The sequence below is a fragment of the Primulina eburnea genome, chromosome 18 (assembly GCF_022965805.1).
Source record: "Primulina eburnea isolate SZY01 chromosome 18, ASM2296580v1, whole genome shotgun sequence".
NCBI lineage: Eukaryota > Viridiplantae > Streptophyta > Magnoliopsida > Lamiales > Gesneriaceae > Primulina > Primulina eburnea.
The window spans coordinates 1203235-1220739 of NC_133118.1; the positions used below are offsets into that span (position 1 = coordinate 1203235).

The 17505-nt window shown below is 39.1% G+C and overlaps 1 protein-coding gene across 2 annotated transcripts; it reads right to left on the bottom strand.

Moving 5' to 3' along the window:
• Positions 1 to 5534: 5534 nt before the first annotated feature.
• Positions 5535 to 7779, bottom strand: LOC140819636 (uncharacterized). Of its 2 annotated transcripts, XM_073179802.1 has the most exons (3): positions 6884 to 7779; positions 6219 to 6290; positions 5626 to 6134 (listed from the first exon to the last, which is right to left on the bottom strand). In XM_073179802.1, the coding sequence occupies exons 1-3, from the start codon at positions 7770 to 7772 to the stop codon at positions 5746 to 5748; spliced, it is 1350 nt and encodes a 449-aa protein (XP_073035903.1). In that variant the 5' UTR covers positions 7773 to 7779; the 3' UTR covers positions 5626 to 5745. The 2 variants fall into 2 exon arrangements, 1 of the variants encoding a protein (XP_073035903.1); XR_012115251.1 differs by having other exon boundaries at positions 5535 to 6587.
• Positions 7780 to 17505: the final 9726 nt, after the last annotated feature.

The following is a 17505-nucleotide window of genomic DNA, read 5'->3' on the forward strand; positions in this document are numbered from 1 at the left end:
GTCAATTGTGCGATAGGGGTTATGAAGTCAAATTCACACCACACGATTGCACTGTATCACTCACAACTGACAAAACCATTAGTTTCAAAGGTTATAGAAGTGAAAATGTTTACAAGGTCGATTTAAAGATTTCATCTTTTTCAAAAATAAAAAGCCTTGTAACATTAAATGTTGATGACAACATTCTTTGGCATAGACGACTTGGTCATGTTGGGATGAGCACCATAGAAAAACTTTTAAAACTTGACCTAGTTTCCGGAATGCCAAAGCTGAATTTAAAATTAGATTCTTTTTGTGATGCTTGTCAACTTGGTAAACACACAAAGGAATCTTTCAAAAATAAAAATTTTGTATCCACTTCTATGCCCCTTGAATTACTTCACCTAGATTTATGTGGTCCCTCGAGGACAACTAGTCTAGGAGGAAAATCTTATGCTTTTGTCATTGTAGATGATTTTTCACGTTTTACTTGGACATTGTTTTTAGCCCACAAAAATGATGCCTTTGATCATTTCAAAATTTTTGTCAAAAAGGTTGAAAATGAGAAAAATCTTTTGATCAAACAAATCCGTAGTGACCACGGAACGGAATTTCAAAATGAAAATTTTTCAATTTTTTGTCAAAGCAAAGGCATTGGTCACAACTTTTCTTGTCCTAGAACTCCTCAACAAAACGGTGTCGTTGAGAGGAAGAATAGGACCCTAGTAGAGATTGCAAGGACCATGCTATGTGAGCATTCTCTACCAAAATATTTTTGGGCTGAAGCAATGAGTTCTGCTTGTTACATCATCAATCGCGTATCAATAAGGCCAATTCTCAAGAAAACTCCATACGAACTATGGAGAGGGAGAAAGCCTAACATTTCTTACTTCCGCGCTTTTGGATCAAAATGCTTCATCCACAACAATGGTAAGGACAACCTGGGTAAGTTCGATGCTAAATCGGACAAAGGTATCTTTCTTGGTTACTCTACTTCTAGCAAAGCATATAGAGTCTTTAATAAACGTACTTTACTAGTTGAAGAATCTATTCATGTCATATTTGATGAAACTAACCCTTGCTTGCCTAGAACTGTTGTTTCTGATGATGATGATATAGATATCCTTGGCGAAAAGTTGGAGTCCACAAGCCTAGATGATGTTCCTAAAGATCAAGAGGACGCACCTCTTCCGAAGGAGTGGACTACACACAAGGATCATCCCATGGACCTCATCATTGGTAGCCCATCGAAGGGAGTATCTACTCGCTCTTCTAATATGTGCAATTATCTTGCTTTTCTTTCTCACATAGAGCCTAAGAACATAGAAGAAGCTTTACTTGATGATTCTTGGATTATTGCTATGCAAGATGAACTAAATGAATTTAGAAGGAATAAAGTTTGGAATCTTGTACCTAGACCCACTGATAGACCTGTCATAGGAACTAAATGGGTATTTAGGAACAAGTTAGATGAGCATGGTACAATCACTAGAAATAAAGCTAGGCTAGTAGCTAAAGGATATAGTCAAGAAGAGGGAATTGATTATGATGAGACTTATGCCCCTGTTGCTAGACTAGAATCCATTCGCATGCTACTTGCTTTTGCTTGCTCTAGAGACTTTAAATTGTTTCAAATGGATGTTAAAAGTGCTTTTCTTAATGGTGATTTGAAAGAAGAAGTGTATGTTGAGCAACCTATTGGTTTTGAAGATGTGCACTTATCTGATTATGTGTATAAACTTGATAAGGCTTTGTATGGTTTGAAACAAGCTCCTAGAGCTTGGTATGAGAAATTATCTACCTTTTTGCTGTCTAATGGTTTTTGTAGGGGTAAAGTTGATATTACCTTATTTACCTTGACTAAAAATAATGATTTGCTGATAGTACAAATATATGTAGATGATATTATTTTTGGTGCTACTAATGAACACTTGTGTAGAGATTTTTCTAAGCTTATGCAGGATCACTTTGAGATGAGCATGATGGGCGAACTCAACTACTTCCTTGGTCTCCAAATCAAGCAATGCAAGGATGGTTTCTTTGTCAACCAAGGGAAGTACATCAAGGAGATGCTAAAAAAGTTTGGGATGGAGTCTTCCAAAGCCTCATCCACACCTATGAGCACGACAGTCAGACTCGACAAAGATGAGGGAGGTAAACCTGTTGACCAAAAGTTATTTCGTAGCATGATTGGCTCCCTACTCTATGCGACTGCTAGTAGACCTGACATTATGTTTAGTGTTTGCTTGTGTGCACGATTTCAATCATGTCCAAAGGAATCACACTTATTCGCCTTAAAACGCATTTTCAAATATCTTTCAAATACTCCAAATCTCGGATTATGGTATTCTAAGAACTCATTTTTCGATTTAAAAGCTTACTGTGATGCCGACTTTGGAGGATATAAGGTGGATAGAAAGAGCACTAGTGGAACTTGTTTCTTTTTGGGAAATTGCTTGGTGTCATGGTTTTCTAAAAAGCAAAACTGTGTTGCACTTTCAACGACCGAGGCCGAGTATATGGCTGCCGGTAGTTGTTGTGCACAAATTCTTTGGATGAAGTATCAATTACTCGACTATGGTGTTACTTTTTCAAAAATTCCAATCTTTTGTGATAATACAAGCACCATATGTCTAACAAAGAATCCAGTTCAACATTCTCGTACTAAACATATTGACATTCGACATCATTTCATTCGTGATCACATTGAGCAAAATGATGTTGAACTTCACTATGTTGACACCAAGAATCAAATTGCTGATATTTTTACAAAACCACTAGATGAATCTACTTTTACTCGTTTGCGTGGTGAACTTGGCATGATTGAGTTGTAAACACTAGTCGAATACTCTCGTACATATTTGTTAAATTGAGGGGGAGTATTATTAATGTGAGCATTATAATGACGGATAATACAAATTAATTGTATTTATCCATAATTATGGCTCAACATTCCATCGAGGCTGAGATGAGGAGACATAGAGAGTCGCGGGATGCGGATTCTTAGATTATGTTTTTGTTATTTTTTATTTTATCTTTATGCATCATTGTATAAAAGAATTGCATTTATTAGTGGATATTTTACCTGTTTATTTGTCTCTCTTTATGCTTATGTCTTTTTGCTTATCACAAAAAGGGGGAGAATTTATTTGGTTAAAATTGCTGTTAATTGGTTATTAAATAAATTCGCCTTAATTCAACCTCTTAGACTTGTTATTTGATTAAGGGGGAGTTATTTAATAATAATTTCGATTATGTTGATTATTGTTATCTCAATTTTTAACCAAGTTTTGTGATCATCAAAAAGGGGGAGATTGTTACGCCTTAAACGCATACAAATCTCGAGGATGAGATTAATGTTTTTAATGCTGTAACATATCCCAAAGTTTTTGTTTTGATGATACCAAAACTTGGATTAAAAATTGACTAATGTTTTATATTGAGGCATGCAGGAAATTAAGAACAGGTTACGTTCGGAAGATCCGACATTCGGTTCGGACGGTCCGAAATTGTGCAATTCAGAAGCAAAATAGAAGCTGTTCGGAAGCTGCGAGGAGAGCGTTCGGACGTTCCGAAGACGTGATCGGACGTTCCGAACACAAGCAATCAAATCACTTCAATGCGGAGACAAATTGATATGACTGATTGATCGAGTAAGATTTCGGACGCTACGAAGGACATTTCGGACGCTACGAAGTGTTGAAGATTTCAAATCTCCGGAAACGCGGGAATGTTCGGACGGTACGAACTTGAGTTCGGACCTTCCGAAGATGTTCACACACTGTCTGAAAGAACTGTTCGGAAGCAACGAAGTTTGATCGGTTCCTCCGAAGCATATGTTCGGACCCTACGAAGTCAAGAACGGACGATCCGAAGTCATCCCAAAATTACGGAAATTGATTTCAATCACATCGGACGTTCCGAAGCATAAACAGAAGATCCGAACCTTGGCGTCCAAGACTAGTATAAATAGGCCTTTGAGGATGCATTTTCAATCAAATCCACTCCACTCTCTCTTGTCTCTTACAAAGCTTTCTACTATCTCTTGTGTGCGTTGATTAAAAGAGTTGTAATATCAAAAGAGTTGTAGAAAAAGAGTGAAAGTAATACTCTCGAGTGGGTCGTAAAGTTCGTGGCTATCCTTGGAGCCCTCAAGGCCAAGTAGACGCATCGAGGCGTGGTTGTAAAAGCTAGCTTGGAGCTCCTAAAGCCAAGTCGATATAGTGATACCTCGATCCTCATCGAGAAGGGGAGACGTAGACGATTCTTCGTCGAACTTCCATAAACATCTCTATCCCTCTTTACTTTACGCATTTACTTTACTACGCATTTATTTTACGCACTTACTTTATGCATTCATTTTATTTGTGATTGTCCCTCAAGTCTTCCGCTTGCAATTTTTGCAAACTCGTTTTTAAAACGCTAAAGGGCCTAAAAGAACCTATTCACCCCCCCCTTTAGGTTCTTCAATAACCAAAATGAGTATACTAAAAGAAGAAATTGAGTCTTACCAAACTCTGATTCAAGGGAGTTCCACAATTCAATTGTATCACTGGTCATCAGCTAACATATTATTTATTCATGCAGTTACAAGCAATTAACTTTAGAATGATAGGGATAGCTGCTAAAATCCTTGTGTTTTTATAATTTAATTGACTAAACCAAGCATCCAGTAAAAAAATATCAATAATCAACTAGACACGATGATGTTTCATATTGATTAAAGAGCATTTTCTCTTTGTGAAAACATTTAATTTCTAAAATCTAACAACCGAGATAGATGAAATTGGTAAATCTAGTTTCGTTGATTTATTTAGACTGAATATGTTATATTAGCACAACACGCATAATCTATCGTTACTCACGTACCAATCGCTTATGACAATTACGAAAAACTGAATTCATGAATAGCAATAGAAAATCATATATCAAATTAAATATTCAAACATGCAACTTTCATGTAATAAAATCATAAACCAACAAATACTTGAACAAAACAAGAATATTAAATTAAAGTGTAAAAAATATCACAGTGATAAAATTGAAATTGTAGAAATATCATTTGAATCAGAAATAAAACATAGCCTAGTGTTCTTGAGAAGAGATGAAAATTTCTTACACCTACTTATGTTTCCCGTTGAACAGAGAATAGGAAGAAGATAAGTATTTAAGATAAAAAAAAAATCAAAACTTGAATAAAACCTAATAATACTAGGAAAAGATTAGGTCTATCAATAAGGAAACTAGAGTTTTTATGGAATAAAATCTATCAAATTTTTATTTATCTCAATAATAAATCTCTTTTTCCAAAAATCTTCAATGAATTAAATATCATAATTAGGACTCCAAAAATATGGTATTATCATCATAATTTTTGAGCTCTATATGCAGTCACAAGGCAGCCGTGAAGCTGTCACAAGGCTTGACTCAGAACTTCGTCTATTTTGTCCTTCTTGCACAGTTTAATTTTGGCAACTTCAAATGTGAAAAAAATCAATTTTTTAGCTCAAATTTACTCCAAAACCATAAAATTTCCTTCTATAACAAAATAACACAAAAATGTATCAATTAAACTTGTTGGAAGTGAGAACATGAGAAATTTGATAACAAAAATACAAACTATTACGACCTTATCAAATTTTATCGTCTTTCTCGGGCTTGTTACAATATGAAATGAAATGACCCCTTCTTCCCACAATTAAAAAGCTTTATTGTCATCATATTGATCTTTATTACGAAAAGAATTGAATCTAGACTGATTTTTCTTCATAAACTTGAAGAGATAAATCTCAATTCCCCGGCTAGATTATTTTTCCAAAGAAATAGCCACTTAAGATGCCTTAAATTGGTGAAATTGGGTACCGTACCCGTAAATGAGTTATTAGCGATGCTTATAATAACAAGCTTAGAAGCATTGTTTATAGTAACTGGGATAGCTCCATTGAGGTTGTTGCCAGCTAGATCGAGGAATTCTAAATTTGGAAGAGAAATCCCCATATTTCTCGGAAGTTGACCTTCAAAGTGGTTGAAAGAAAGCTGCAGTCCTCTTAGCGTTGAGATGTTGAAAATGGAAACAGGAATGGACCCGGATAAGCCATTTGAAAAAAAGTTAAGATTCTCAAGTTTAAGATTACCAAGCTCAGAGGGTATCTCTCCTGCAAACAAAGTTAGCAATGGCTAAAAATCCCAACAACCGAATTAGTAATAATATGAAGAAATTAGCGTAACAAGTAGAAAACCTGTCATCTTGTTATATCTTACATCCAAGAGCTTGAGTCGAGTCAAGTTCACAACTTGCTTTGGAATAGCGCCTGTGAATTCATTAATTGACGGAATTAGAATCGAAAGCTTTCTGCAATTAAGTAAGTTGGGAAAGATTTGCCCTCTCAAGCGATTTGATTGAAGTGCCAGCAGCTCAAGATTCGGGAGCTGAACGTCCAATGGGAGGCTTCCAGACAAGTCGTTGGAAGAAAGACCAAGCACTCTCACAGAAGATAAGTTGAAGATAACAGATGGAATTTCACGAGAGATTGAGTTACTCATCGCGTTGAGTATCTCTAACACACAAGAACTATATCTAATATTGGGAGAGTCATTTCACATTCAACCTAAAATTATTTATTAGAAATATTCCATAAGAACTCATAATTTTCTTTTTTTAATATAAAAAAGTAAAATCATCATCATCATCATACCCTAAAGTTTAAAAAATTACATATATATTTTGCTATAACTTCATGGTTAAAGACAACATTAGCGATCAAATATTTCATATTTTTTGAAGTTTAGAGATCAAAATTGTTACTTCGAAATGTTTAGGCACTTGAAGTATTTATGTTAGGGACTTAATTAACTGTTTGAATTGTTTAGAAACTTAAATTGTTACTTCAGTTTAATGTTTTACCTTCAATATTGTTTGTGCCAACGTATAATATCTTGAGCTTTGTCAACTCCCCAATCTCTTTTGGTATGCTTCCATTAAATTCATTATACGACAAGGACAATATCTCCAGTGATTTACACTTGTATATGTTTGAAGGAATCACCCCAGAGAGACTGTTCAAAGATAACGCGAGTATGTTTAGTTTGGACAAATTGTCACACATGTTCATCGGGATCGTGCCTGAAAAGCTATTATGCGTGAGACCAAGACCTCGGAGGGACGAAAGATTGCCTATTTCTTGTGGAAGAGTTCCATGTAGAGAATTATAGGACATACGAAATATCTCTAATTTTGAAAGGTTGGACATACGAGGGATGACCCCAGCAAAACTGTTGTTATTCAGCCAGATTTGCTCAAGTTCTGTCAAGGCACCAAGAAACATGGGAATAGTTCCTGTCAAATTGTTGGCTCCTAAGTTCAACACTTTCAATCTACGCAAACCTGATAATTCTTCCGGTACTCGACCAGTGAAGCTATTCGAACCGAGGTCCAAAGATCTCAAAAACGTCAAGTTTCCAAGATGTGGTGCGATGGTGCCTTCAAGATTCCAACCATGGAGGTCCAGAGCTGTGATCCTCTTGTTACGTCGACTACATGAAACACCAACCCAGAAACATAATGAAGCTCCGTTCATGGTCGACCAATTTCTTGCCAATATATTAAAAGGGTCTCGAGTTATTCTTGATTTGAATGCGAGAAGCGATTCTTCATCTGTAGTCAAGTTCAGATTTGTTCTCGCAAATGTTACAAATATAGAAAAATTGAGTACTACGAAAAGTGAAAAAAACATGGGAAATAAGAGTTTCTTCATGATATTTTTCTTCTTAATTAATGCTGGAGATTGATGCATATTATTTTATAGTTATATGGGGTCAACGAGTCTTCCCCAAAACGAGTCTTCTCCAAAACGAGTCTTCCACGTCAATTTGTGGGTCGACATTTTCTGAATATTTTGAAATAATTATTGAATATTTTGTCATTCAAACATCTCCTCATGATGTAAGAAAAAAAATACCATCCATGTATTTTATAAAAATTTTATAAAAAAAATTAAGTTTATGGCTTTATTCTTTGCAAAGGAGAGCTTAATATGTATTTTATATGTAAATTTAATAAGTTCTTTTGGGTACTTTGAATGTAATTGGAATTCCTGACCAACTAATGTTTATGACTTAACCGATACTCCAACTAAAGGTTGATATAAAATATGAATAATATTAATTTTAAAATTAAAAAAAATATTTTTATTTAGTATATCATATTAAATTAATACTGTGTTGATGTTGAAGTTCGGCAAGTGATATTTGCTTCTGCCATTAACTTTCCACAAAATAGAGTGTAAGCTTTTCTTTTGGAAGTCGTCGTCAACGATATCATTGTAACGCGGAGCACATTTCTTTGTCTGTGCCAAATTTGGTAGAATCATTTTATTTTTTAATACAAATTTAAACATAAAAAATAATTATAATATTATTTATTTATATTAATTATAAATAATTAGGATTTAATGATTTATAAATAATATAATAGTCTAATACAAATTCAAATAATTAATATAACAATACAATTCATAACTAGATTGAAACACATAATTGAAATACAAATGCAAATTGAGACACATAATTCAAATACAAATGCAAAGTTAAATTATATATAATAATTAAAGTATAAACTTAATTATTATTATTTACATTTATTAATAATATAATATAGAAATTACTAATTAAGAATTGATATATTAAAATAAAAAGAATATTTCGATAATATTTTTTTAGTGTAAGATTTGAAGTAAATTAATTGGGGATGAATATTGTATATTGTGCAGGAATCACATTATTTTATTGTAAAACTTGGACCGAAATATATTTTGTGGTTGAAGTTTGCCTACGATACTTACATATCACTCATGATAGAGCGCCTATGTTCTCAAGAAATGAGTGATGTTACATTATATAAAAATGTTATGAAAGAATTAATCGAAAACGAAGAAAATATCAACACCAAAAATTATGTTTGTTCGTAAAAAATGTACTACATGGCCAATCGACACCCCAAGAGATCAATTCTCAAATTTCAAACATACTATTGTTTGAGCTAAATAATCGAGTTGAGGAGTTTGGGGTTTGTACTCATGAGTTACTACATTCCGCTCCATGCAAGTTTCTATGGCATCGAGTTCTTTCGAGTTAAACTACTTGAACTATTTGAGCTGAACGTTTTGTTAGAGTAGATGCCCTGCAAGCCAACGGTTGGCTAGGGAATTTATTGACTCAAATGAAATAAACAATTTTTATTTTAATATAATTTAACTTTTAATGGTTTCGTGATACTTTATCTGTATACCCATGCAATCAGCATAGATAAAGTCCTTGATTATGCTTCATACAAATGAATCGTAATTCGATGTTGAAACTCATTTGTAAACACTGCATATTCTAAATTCGTTCCTAGTCGATTCAGCCGCCTAAAACATGGATAAAGGTCGCTTGAGCTCGAGACTAGCATCTGTGATGTTGTGTACTGCGTTTCTTGGTAAGGGCATAAAGATGTCCAAACATGCAGATGGGTAGTCATATGATGATTATACCGAACAACCCTCCCTCGGACTTTCCAAGTGGTTATCATTCATCGAGATGATAAGTCCGTGGTTATGATAGTACACCATTAGTCCTTACGACCCGGGACAACACTGAGGCTCTATATGCTAGGGCTGTGATTTGACTCGTTTACCGGCTCCAGGAGAGTCATCAGGTGGCGAGGTTGGGTACAGTTGCGACACATATAGGAGCCAGTGCATTGTAGTCGGGGATTCACCACTCACCTATGGGTGTGGATATCCTATGTGATCTAATGAAATAATAGTGCATGGAATCTCTGGCCAGAGTATGAGATGTACGTTAGAGAAGGAGTTCTCAAATAGTACACGCGATGCCACTATTATAGTTATCACATAGTTATCGAATTAATATGCAACCCTCGATGAACCAATGGTTGCAGATTCGATCGGGATATATGAGATGAAGGGACCGTACTGTACGTTAATCATAATCGACTGGTTCTTGCAGGCACTATCAGTGATACCTAGGGGATCATGGGGCGATGCTACTAGACGCTCTTACCATGATCCGATTTGTGCATTCAGAAATGAGTTCTGACATTCTTGATCAAGGTGTTGATAAAAAGAATGGGGCTAACTAGGGTAAGCCCGAATAAAGGATTATGTCCTGAATCACAAAGAGTTGTGAACCCACGACTAGCTGTATCCCTGAACCATTGAGGGTCACACAAGCACTGGATTGTTTGTTCCCGTTGAGAGAATAAATTCAAGGAGTTGAATTTATATTATGATATAGTAAATTCAAAGAGTTGAATTTATGATAATTGAATTTTGAGAAAATAAATTCAAGCAGTTGAATTTATAAAATTTGAGAATTTAATTTATTAAACTCAAATGTTGGGTTTATTAAATATTAAATTTTGGAGGCGATGTAAATTCAAGTAGTTGAATTTATAATTTAAATAATAAATTCAAATGTTGAATTTATAATTTATTTAATTTATTAAGCTCAAAAGTTGAGTTGATTAATTAATAAATTAAATATGGTGGATAATATGTTTAATGGGCTTGTAGGGCTACAAGTCCAACATACTAAATAATTAAAGTTTTAATGGACTTTGATTAAATTAATTAAACTAGTTAGACTAGCCCAATTAATTAAATCAAGCCCATTGATGTTAATTATGTAATTAGGGTTTAATTTAATTATAAATACACATGTTAATTAAAAACCCCAACCTACCACAACACCATTCACGTGAGCCTCCATCCAAATCAAAGAAAAAAATTGGCCACCTCCTTTAGAGGAAAATATTGTGCCGTCTCTCAATTTTTCTCTCCTACGAAAAATATCTTCCATATTTTCTAGTGCAAATTGGAAGAGGAACACACTATCTAGTCGTGGACTTGATAGGAGGATTTCATCGAAGAAAGTTCGTAGGGAATCAACAAGAGCTAATCCGTTTATACCGGATTAGTTGGAGTCCAGTGAATTTAATTTCACAAAGGTATAATTTTCTAAACATCCTATGCATGTTTAATTTATGATAAAATCATACGAACGTCCAAAGCAAAATTATTTTGTTTTTCAAAATAAAATAAAATTTTAAAACTTCCGCTGCGTTTGGACGTATAGAAAACCGGATCCAACAGTGGTATCAGAGCCAGGTTTTCTGAATCGTATGATTTTAAATCATATTGAATAATTTATTCTAACCACACAAGAAAATTTTTCAAAAAATTGATGCACCATAAAAATTTTATTTTTTCCAGATTTTCGAAATAAATAAATAAAAAAATAAATCTGCCCGGAACTGTTCCGGGCAGTCCGTGCGCGCAGGGCCGCGCACGGCAGCGCGCAGCGGGCGCGCAGGCGCCGGACGCCTGCGCGCACCGCGCTAGCGCAGGCGCCGGGCGCCTGCGCCACCAGCGCTAGCGCAGGCGTCCGACGCCTGCGCACACCTCCCGACGCCTGCGCGCCCCGCGTTGCGCACGGCGAGCGCGCGGCGCGCGCGCGGCGTGCAAGCGCGCTGGCGCGCGCAGCGGCGGAGCGTCCGCACGCTACGCGCACAGTCTGCTGCCACTGCCCGAAACGTTCGGGCAGCGGGCGGGCAGCAAGGGCGGCTGCCCGGGATCGTCTCGGGAAGCGTGCTGAATGGTGGGCTTGAATTTTTTGGGCCCAAGGTGCAATTTTCTGATTTTTCAAATTTTTGGGTAAAATTGATATTTTTGAAAATTGGTTTGATTTTTATTTTTGAAAATTAATTTTTGAAAAATTAATAATTTTCTTTTGAAATAAATAATTAGAATATGATTTTAATTATTTATGGTAAAAATGAGTTTTTACAAGAAATCAATTATTATTGATTTAATTGGAAATTAAATAAAGGAGTTTATTTAATTTATTAAATCTTTTAATAATTGTGGTGGTTAGTGATAAAATTATTAGATATATGATTGATCAATTAATTAAATTGTTTAATTAAATTAATGTTAATATTTGATATTAAATGCATGAAGGATGATCGAGAGCCTTGACCAATGTGTTAGGTGTATGTTAGGATATTTTACTGTTTTATTCGTTTTGTTGATATTTGATATTATTAAAGTGGGCCTGGTTTATGGCCCGTTCCCACCCCATGAGATGTATCCCTTATGTGCCATGGCTATTTAAATGTAATTATTAGAAATAGTGGGAGATCAAGACTGGAAGATGGTGGGCCCGATGAACGAGATGAAGACATGTAAAATATTGGAAGCTCTTGTAATAGTTGCATTTGCATCCCTACATTCACCTAGGTTTGGACCTGGATCCATGTTTGGCTCACATGGATCTAATAGTATTGGTGATCGATCATCCTTATTTATTGTTGAATGTCATATTATGATATATGTGATATATAGTAGTATGCAAGTATGTATATTATTATATAATATAGTTGCATGAATCCGGCAAACATACAAACTCGTGGCACGCGATTTTTAAATTAAAATGATGAGACATTTTTAAAATTAAAATCCCTCATTTTGAATATGATTCAAAATTTATATCAAACCGGAAAAGTAAAAATTAAAAGAGTTTAATTTTTCCTTGCCTTCCATCAACCGTGGTTGCATGTTGATCGCTACCCGCGGACAGTGTCTGGCTCATATTATTGGGGAGGCCTGGACGCCGGAAAGCTGTGACTTCCACCGGACATATGATGTGAATTGAGTGGAACTCCCATGACTTCGGCTCATATTATTGGGGGAACTCATGGCGACCGTCCACTACAATTCAACATTGATGGGTCGGTTTGACACGCGAAAATAAACGACGTCATATTATTGGGTCCTTATTAAACGTGAGGCAAAACACGCGGAGGTTGCATAGGGATGCAATTGGATTCTACCTTTTAGAAATTATAATTGGCTGATATTATTCGGGATTATAATTGGCTAATTGGACTCTACGTGCCCACTAAGGAAATACGATTTCCCTTTTTCATCAGAGGGTGGTGGAAATGTCAAAAATAGTGGGTGATGATACCCCCGTAAGAGCCCGGGTCATGGATGACCCGGAATATCAAATGGATTCCCAAATCCGAGAGTCTGCAGGTGGATTCTTCTGGAGCCGGGCAGGTGCAAGCCCATGCTCTACTCTCCGGGCAGTCATAGGCCTGGGCTCTTGTATAAATCTCCAGGGAGGCATTCTACCCGGCCACCTCGATATGAGCACCGCACTCGAGTATACTAGCAGAATAGGATGTGGGCGACTGTCCCATCTCTGACACCGTGCCGATGAGTTGACATGTCAGAATATAGGGTGTGCTTAGCCGTCCTACTATAATTGGTAGGTAGCACGGAGAACGAGGTCATCATTACTCCTCATACTATAAATACCAGGTTCTCTCTTTACATTTACATTGGATTCATCACACCAATATCACAGCCATCACTTGGCTACATTGGTTTTCTTGCTTGAGTACCCTGCTGACTTAAGCATCGGAGTGGTCACGCCGGACACCCCTCCGGCGCCCATTCACGAGTTCCTCTCCTTGTCTGCAGGTCATAGTGGAAGCTATAGCTCACAAGTTCATCTACTTTGCTCATTTTCCTGAACAACATTATAAATTATTGATTCGATCCGGTGGAGCACCCGACCCTGCTCATCCATTTCGCCAGGATCGCATCATTTAAGGGATGTGTGATGATACCCCCGTAAGAGCCTGGGTCATGGATGACCCGGAATATCAAATAGATTCCCAAATCCGAGAGTCTGCAGGTGGATTCTTCTGGAGCCGGGCAGGTGCAAGCCCATGCTCTACTCTCCGGGCAGTCATAGGCCTGGGCTCTTGTATAAATCTCCAGGGAGGCATTCTACCCGGCCACCTCGATATGAGCACCGCACTCGAGTATACTAGCAGAATAGGATGTGGGCGATTGTCCCATCTCTGACACCGTGCCGATGAGTTGACATGTCAGAATATAGGGTGTGCTTAGCCGTCCTACTATAATTGGTAGGTAGCACGGAGAACGAGGTCATCATTACTTTTCATACTATAAATACCAGGTTCTCTCTTTACATTTACATTGGATTCATCACACCAATATCACAGCCATCACTTGGCTACATTGGTTTTCTTGTTTGAGTACCCTGCTGACTTAAGCATCGGAGTGGTCACGCCGGACACCCCTCCGGCGCCCATTCACGAGTTCCTCTCCTTGTCTGCAGGTCATAGTGGAAGCTATAGCTCACAAGTTCATCTACTTTGCTCATTTTCCTGAACAACATTATAAATTATTGATTCGATCCGGTGGAGCACCCGACCCTGCTCATCCATTTCGCCAGGATCGCATCATTGGCGCCGTCTGTGGGAAATTGAGCTCAAGACGTAGATATGGTTTCCATTCAAAAATAAGCCCAACTCTGCTTGGCAAACATACAAGTCCGACCAGCTCGGCCCTCAGATCTTATATGTGGATTTTATATGGGCTCAAAGTTCAGCAGCTATCCCGGATTGAGGTGGAAGATCATTTGTTGTGCACTCAGCAGCATACAGCTATATTAGTCAACTAATATCGCTCAACCAGAGAAGTTTCACACTACCAAAAATAAATTCGGATTCAGTATTTCCAGGTTAGTGATTTGGTTTTTAATAAAACTAATACAGCAGGAGAAACAAAATCTATTAAGTCCGGGAGACACGAGGCCCCGACACTATATTCTTAAGTCCGGGAGGCATGAGGCCCCGGCATATTCTGTTAAGCCTGAGAGGTATGAGGCCCCGACACATTCTTTAAAGTCCAGGGTTCTCAAACCTGGCTCGGGGTTCCGCACCTCGACCATTTCCAAGTCCCGGGACATGCTCCCCGGCCCAAGGCTCCGCGCCTTGGTTATTTATAAGCCTAGGGTTCTCAAACCTGGCTCGGGGTTCCGTACCTCGACCATTCATGAAGGCCCAGGCTCCGCGCCTTGGTTATTTATAAGCCCAGGGTTCTCAAACCTGGCTCGGGGCTCCGTACCTCGACCATTCATGAAGGCCCAGGCTCCGCGCCTTGGTTATTTATAAGCCCAGGGTTCTCAAACCTGGCTCGGGGCTCCGTACCTCGACCATTCATGAAGGCCCAGGCTCCGCGCCTTGGTTATTTATAAGCCCAGGGTTCTCAAACCTGGCTCGGGGCTCCGCACCTCGACCATTCCCAAGTCCCGGGACACGCTCCCCGGCCCAAGGCTCCGCGCCTTGGTTATTTATAAGCCCAGGGTTCTCAAACCTGGCTCGGGGTTCCGCACCTCGACCATTTCCAAGTCCCGGGACATGCTCCCCGGCCCAGGCTCCGCGCCTTGGTTATTTATAAGCCCAGGGTTCTCAAACCTGGCTCGGGGTTCCGTACCTCGACCATTCATGAAGGCCCAGGCTCCGCGCCTTGGTTATTTATAAGCCCAGGGTTCTCAAACCTGGCTCGGGGCTCCGTACCTCGACCATTGATGAAGGCCAGGGCTCCGCACCCTGGTTATCTATTAAGTCCAGGTATCCGTACCCTGGCTCGGGGCTCCGTACCTCGACCATTCATGAAGGCCAGGTGTAGTATCCCGATGCCTAATTTGAGTTAATTATTGGATTAATTATATTTCGGTGGGATCGGAAGGACCGAACCGGGTTCGGATCGTCCGAAGTGGATCGGATCGTCCGAAGAGGATCGGATCGTCCGATCGTTGTCTATAAATAGAGGCGCGAGGCTTCACTTTTTACTCGCCAATTCCGAGTGTTCCAGAGCGTTTTAGTCGTTTCTGATGGGTTTCTAGTCTTTTCCCGAGGTTTAGGCACTAGCGGGGAGCTACTGGTTTTGTAGCGGAGCTGTGCTCTAGTTGGGAGCTAGCGGCATCAGTGGGCTGACTACGGACGCAGGCTTGATTCTAGGGCTGATTGCTAGGATCTACTGATTTGAGGTACGAAAGTACTATCCGAGATAGCAGGATTGAGTATGCTTTACTATGTGTTGCATGTTTATATGTTGCATTATTATCTGTCATATGATGCATGGTTTATTATGCGGCATTTGCATAATCATGTTGAGCCTGACTATTTTTGAGATAGCCTGTTGAGAGGGTGCTCAGCCCTCGTTTGTTGTGGATGGTTGGACCCCGTTGGCCGACGGTGGTCAGGTCACCGGTATATCCACAGGTTTATTTTGGTATGGGAGCCACCTCCTGGTGCGACGGCGCAGAGTGCTACATACCTTGACGTCATTTACCTGAGCAGTATTTCGATATACCCAGATCCTGGTATCCAGTACATTTTGCATACATGCATGTCATAGTCTTGTATACTCATGCTTTCGGTGCTGAGCGTTTTATGCTCACGTCCTCGGTTTATCTCTGTTTTGGACACCCTATTCGATGGGGCAGGTCTCAGGTTGGACGGTCCAGGAGGGAGTGGACAGGGAGCTGGCAGAGGTTGACCTGTAGTTGTTGGTATTTGTTCTTGGTATTTAGTTCGATCTGGTTGTTTAAGTATTTTGTACTTACAGATTCGATTGGGTTGTATTACTGTTTTTCCGCTGTTTACCTGATTCAGTTTTAATGTTAATTTTGCATGCTTAAGTTCTGATTAGTAGGTGATTCTGGAACGGGTCACTACATTTATGGTATCAGAGCATGCATTAAGATTTTGGGATTTAGAACTGTTCTTTTGGGTTTAATCTCCGGTAACTTTTGTAGCTAAGAGATGTCTGGTTTTGACGACGATGCTAGTAGTCATGGCAGCGTTGGACGCTGGGGAGACCGCGACGATCGGGAGCGTCGTCAAGAGCATCGAGAACGTCGTCAACACCGTCGTGATGAGCCTCGGAGTTTTAGTATGCATCGGTTCTTGCAGATGGGGCCGAAACCTCTTTCGGGCGGTGAGACTCCGGATGTTGCGGAGAACTGGCTCGAGAGGATGGAGAGCTGCTTCAAGACTTTTCAGTGCTCGGCGGAGCAGCAGATTGATACCCTTGATTTCTTGCTGGAGGGTGGTGCGCGCAAGTGGTGGAGGTCTACCTCTGCACCGATAGTTCAGCGACAGGGTCGAGTTCTTTGGGCCGATTTCCGAGCCGCTTTCATGTTTCTTTACTTTCCGCCAGCTCTTCTGCAGACCAAGGCGATTGAGTTGATCAATCTGAAGCAGGGAAGTTTGTCTGTTGATGAGTATCAGCAGAAGTTCTTTGAGTTGCTTCCGTATGTTCCGCATGTCAGTGACAATGCTATGGCCAAGTATAACCATTTTCTTCAGGGCCTCAATCAGGAGATTTATGATCGGGTTGTTGTCTGCGATGATCCGACATCGTATGAGAGCCTTGTGAATCGTTGTCGCCAGGCTGAGGGCAGTTTGCTGAGAGGTCGAGCCATGCAGTCTGCTCGTCCTACTAGTTCTTTAGGTCCCCGCGCCCAAGCATTCAAGAAGGCTGGATCTACTTCATCTTCCTCTGGATCTGGAGGAATTTACCATTTTGGGAAGAAGAAGGGCCCGTGTCAGCATTGCGGGAAGGATCATCCGACGGAGCG

Coding starts and splice junctions, on each gene's coding strand:
- LOC140819636 (XM_073179802.1), bottom strand. CDS start 7,772: ATGCATCAATCTCCAGCATTAATTAAGAAGAAAAATATCATGAAGAAA. Junction 6,291..6,883: donor TGGCACAAACAATATTGAAG/GTAAAACATTAA, acceptor ATGAATTCACAG/GCGCTATTCCAAAGCAAGTT. Junction 6,135..6,218: donor AAGATATAACAAGATGACAG/GTTTTCTACTTG, acceptor CTTTGTTTGCAG/GAGAGATACCCTCTGAGCTT.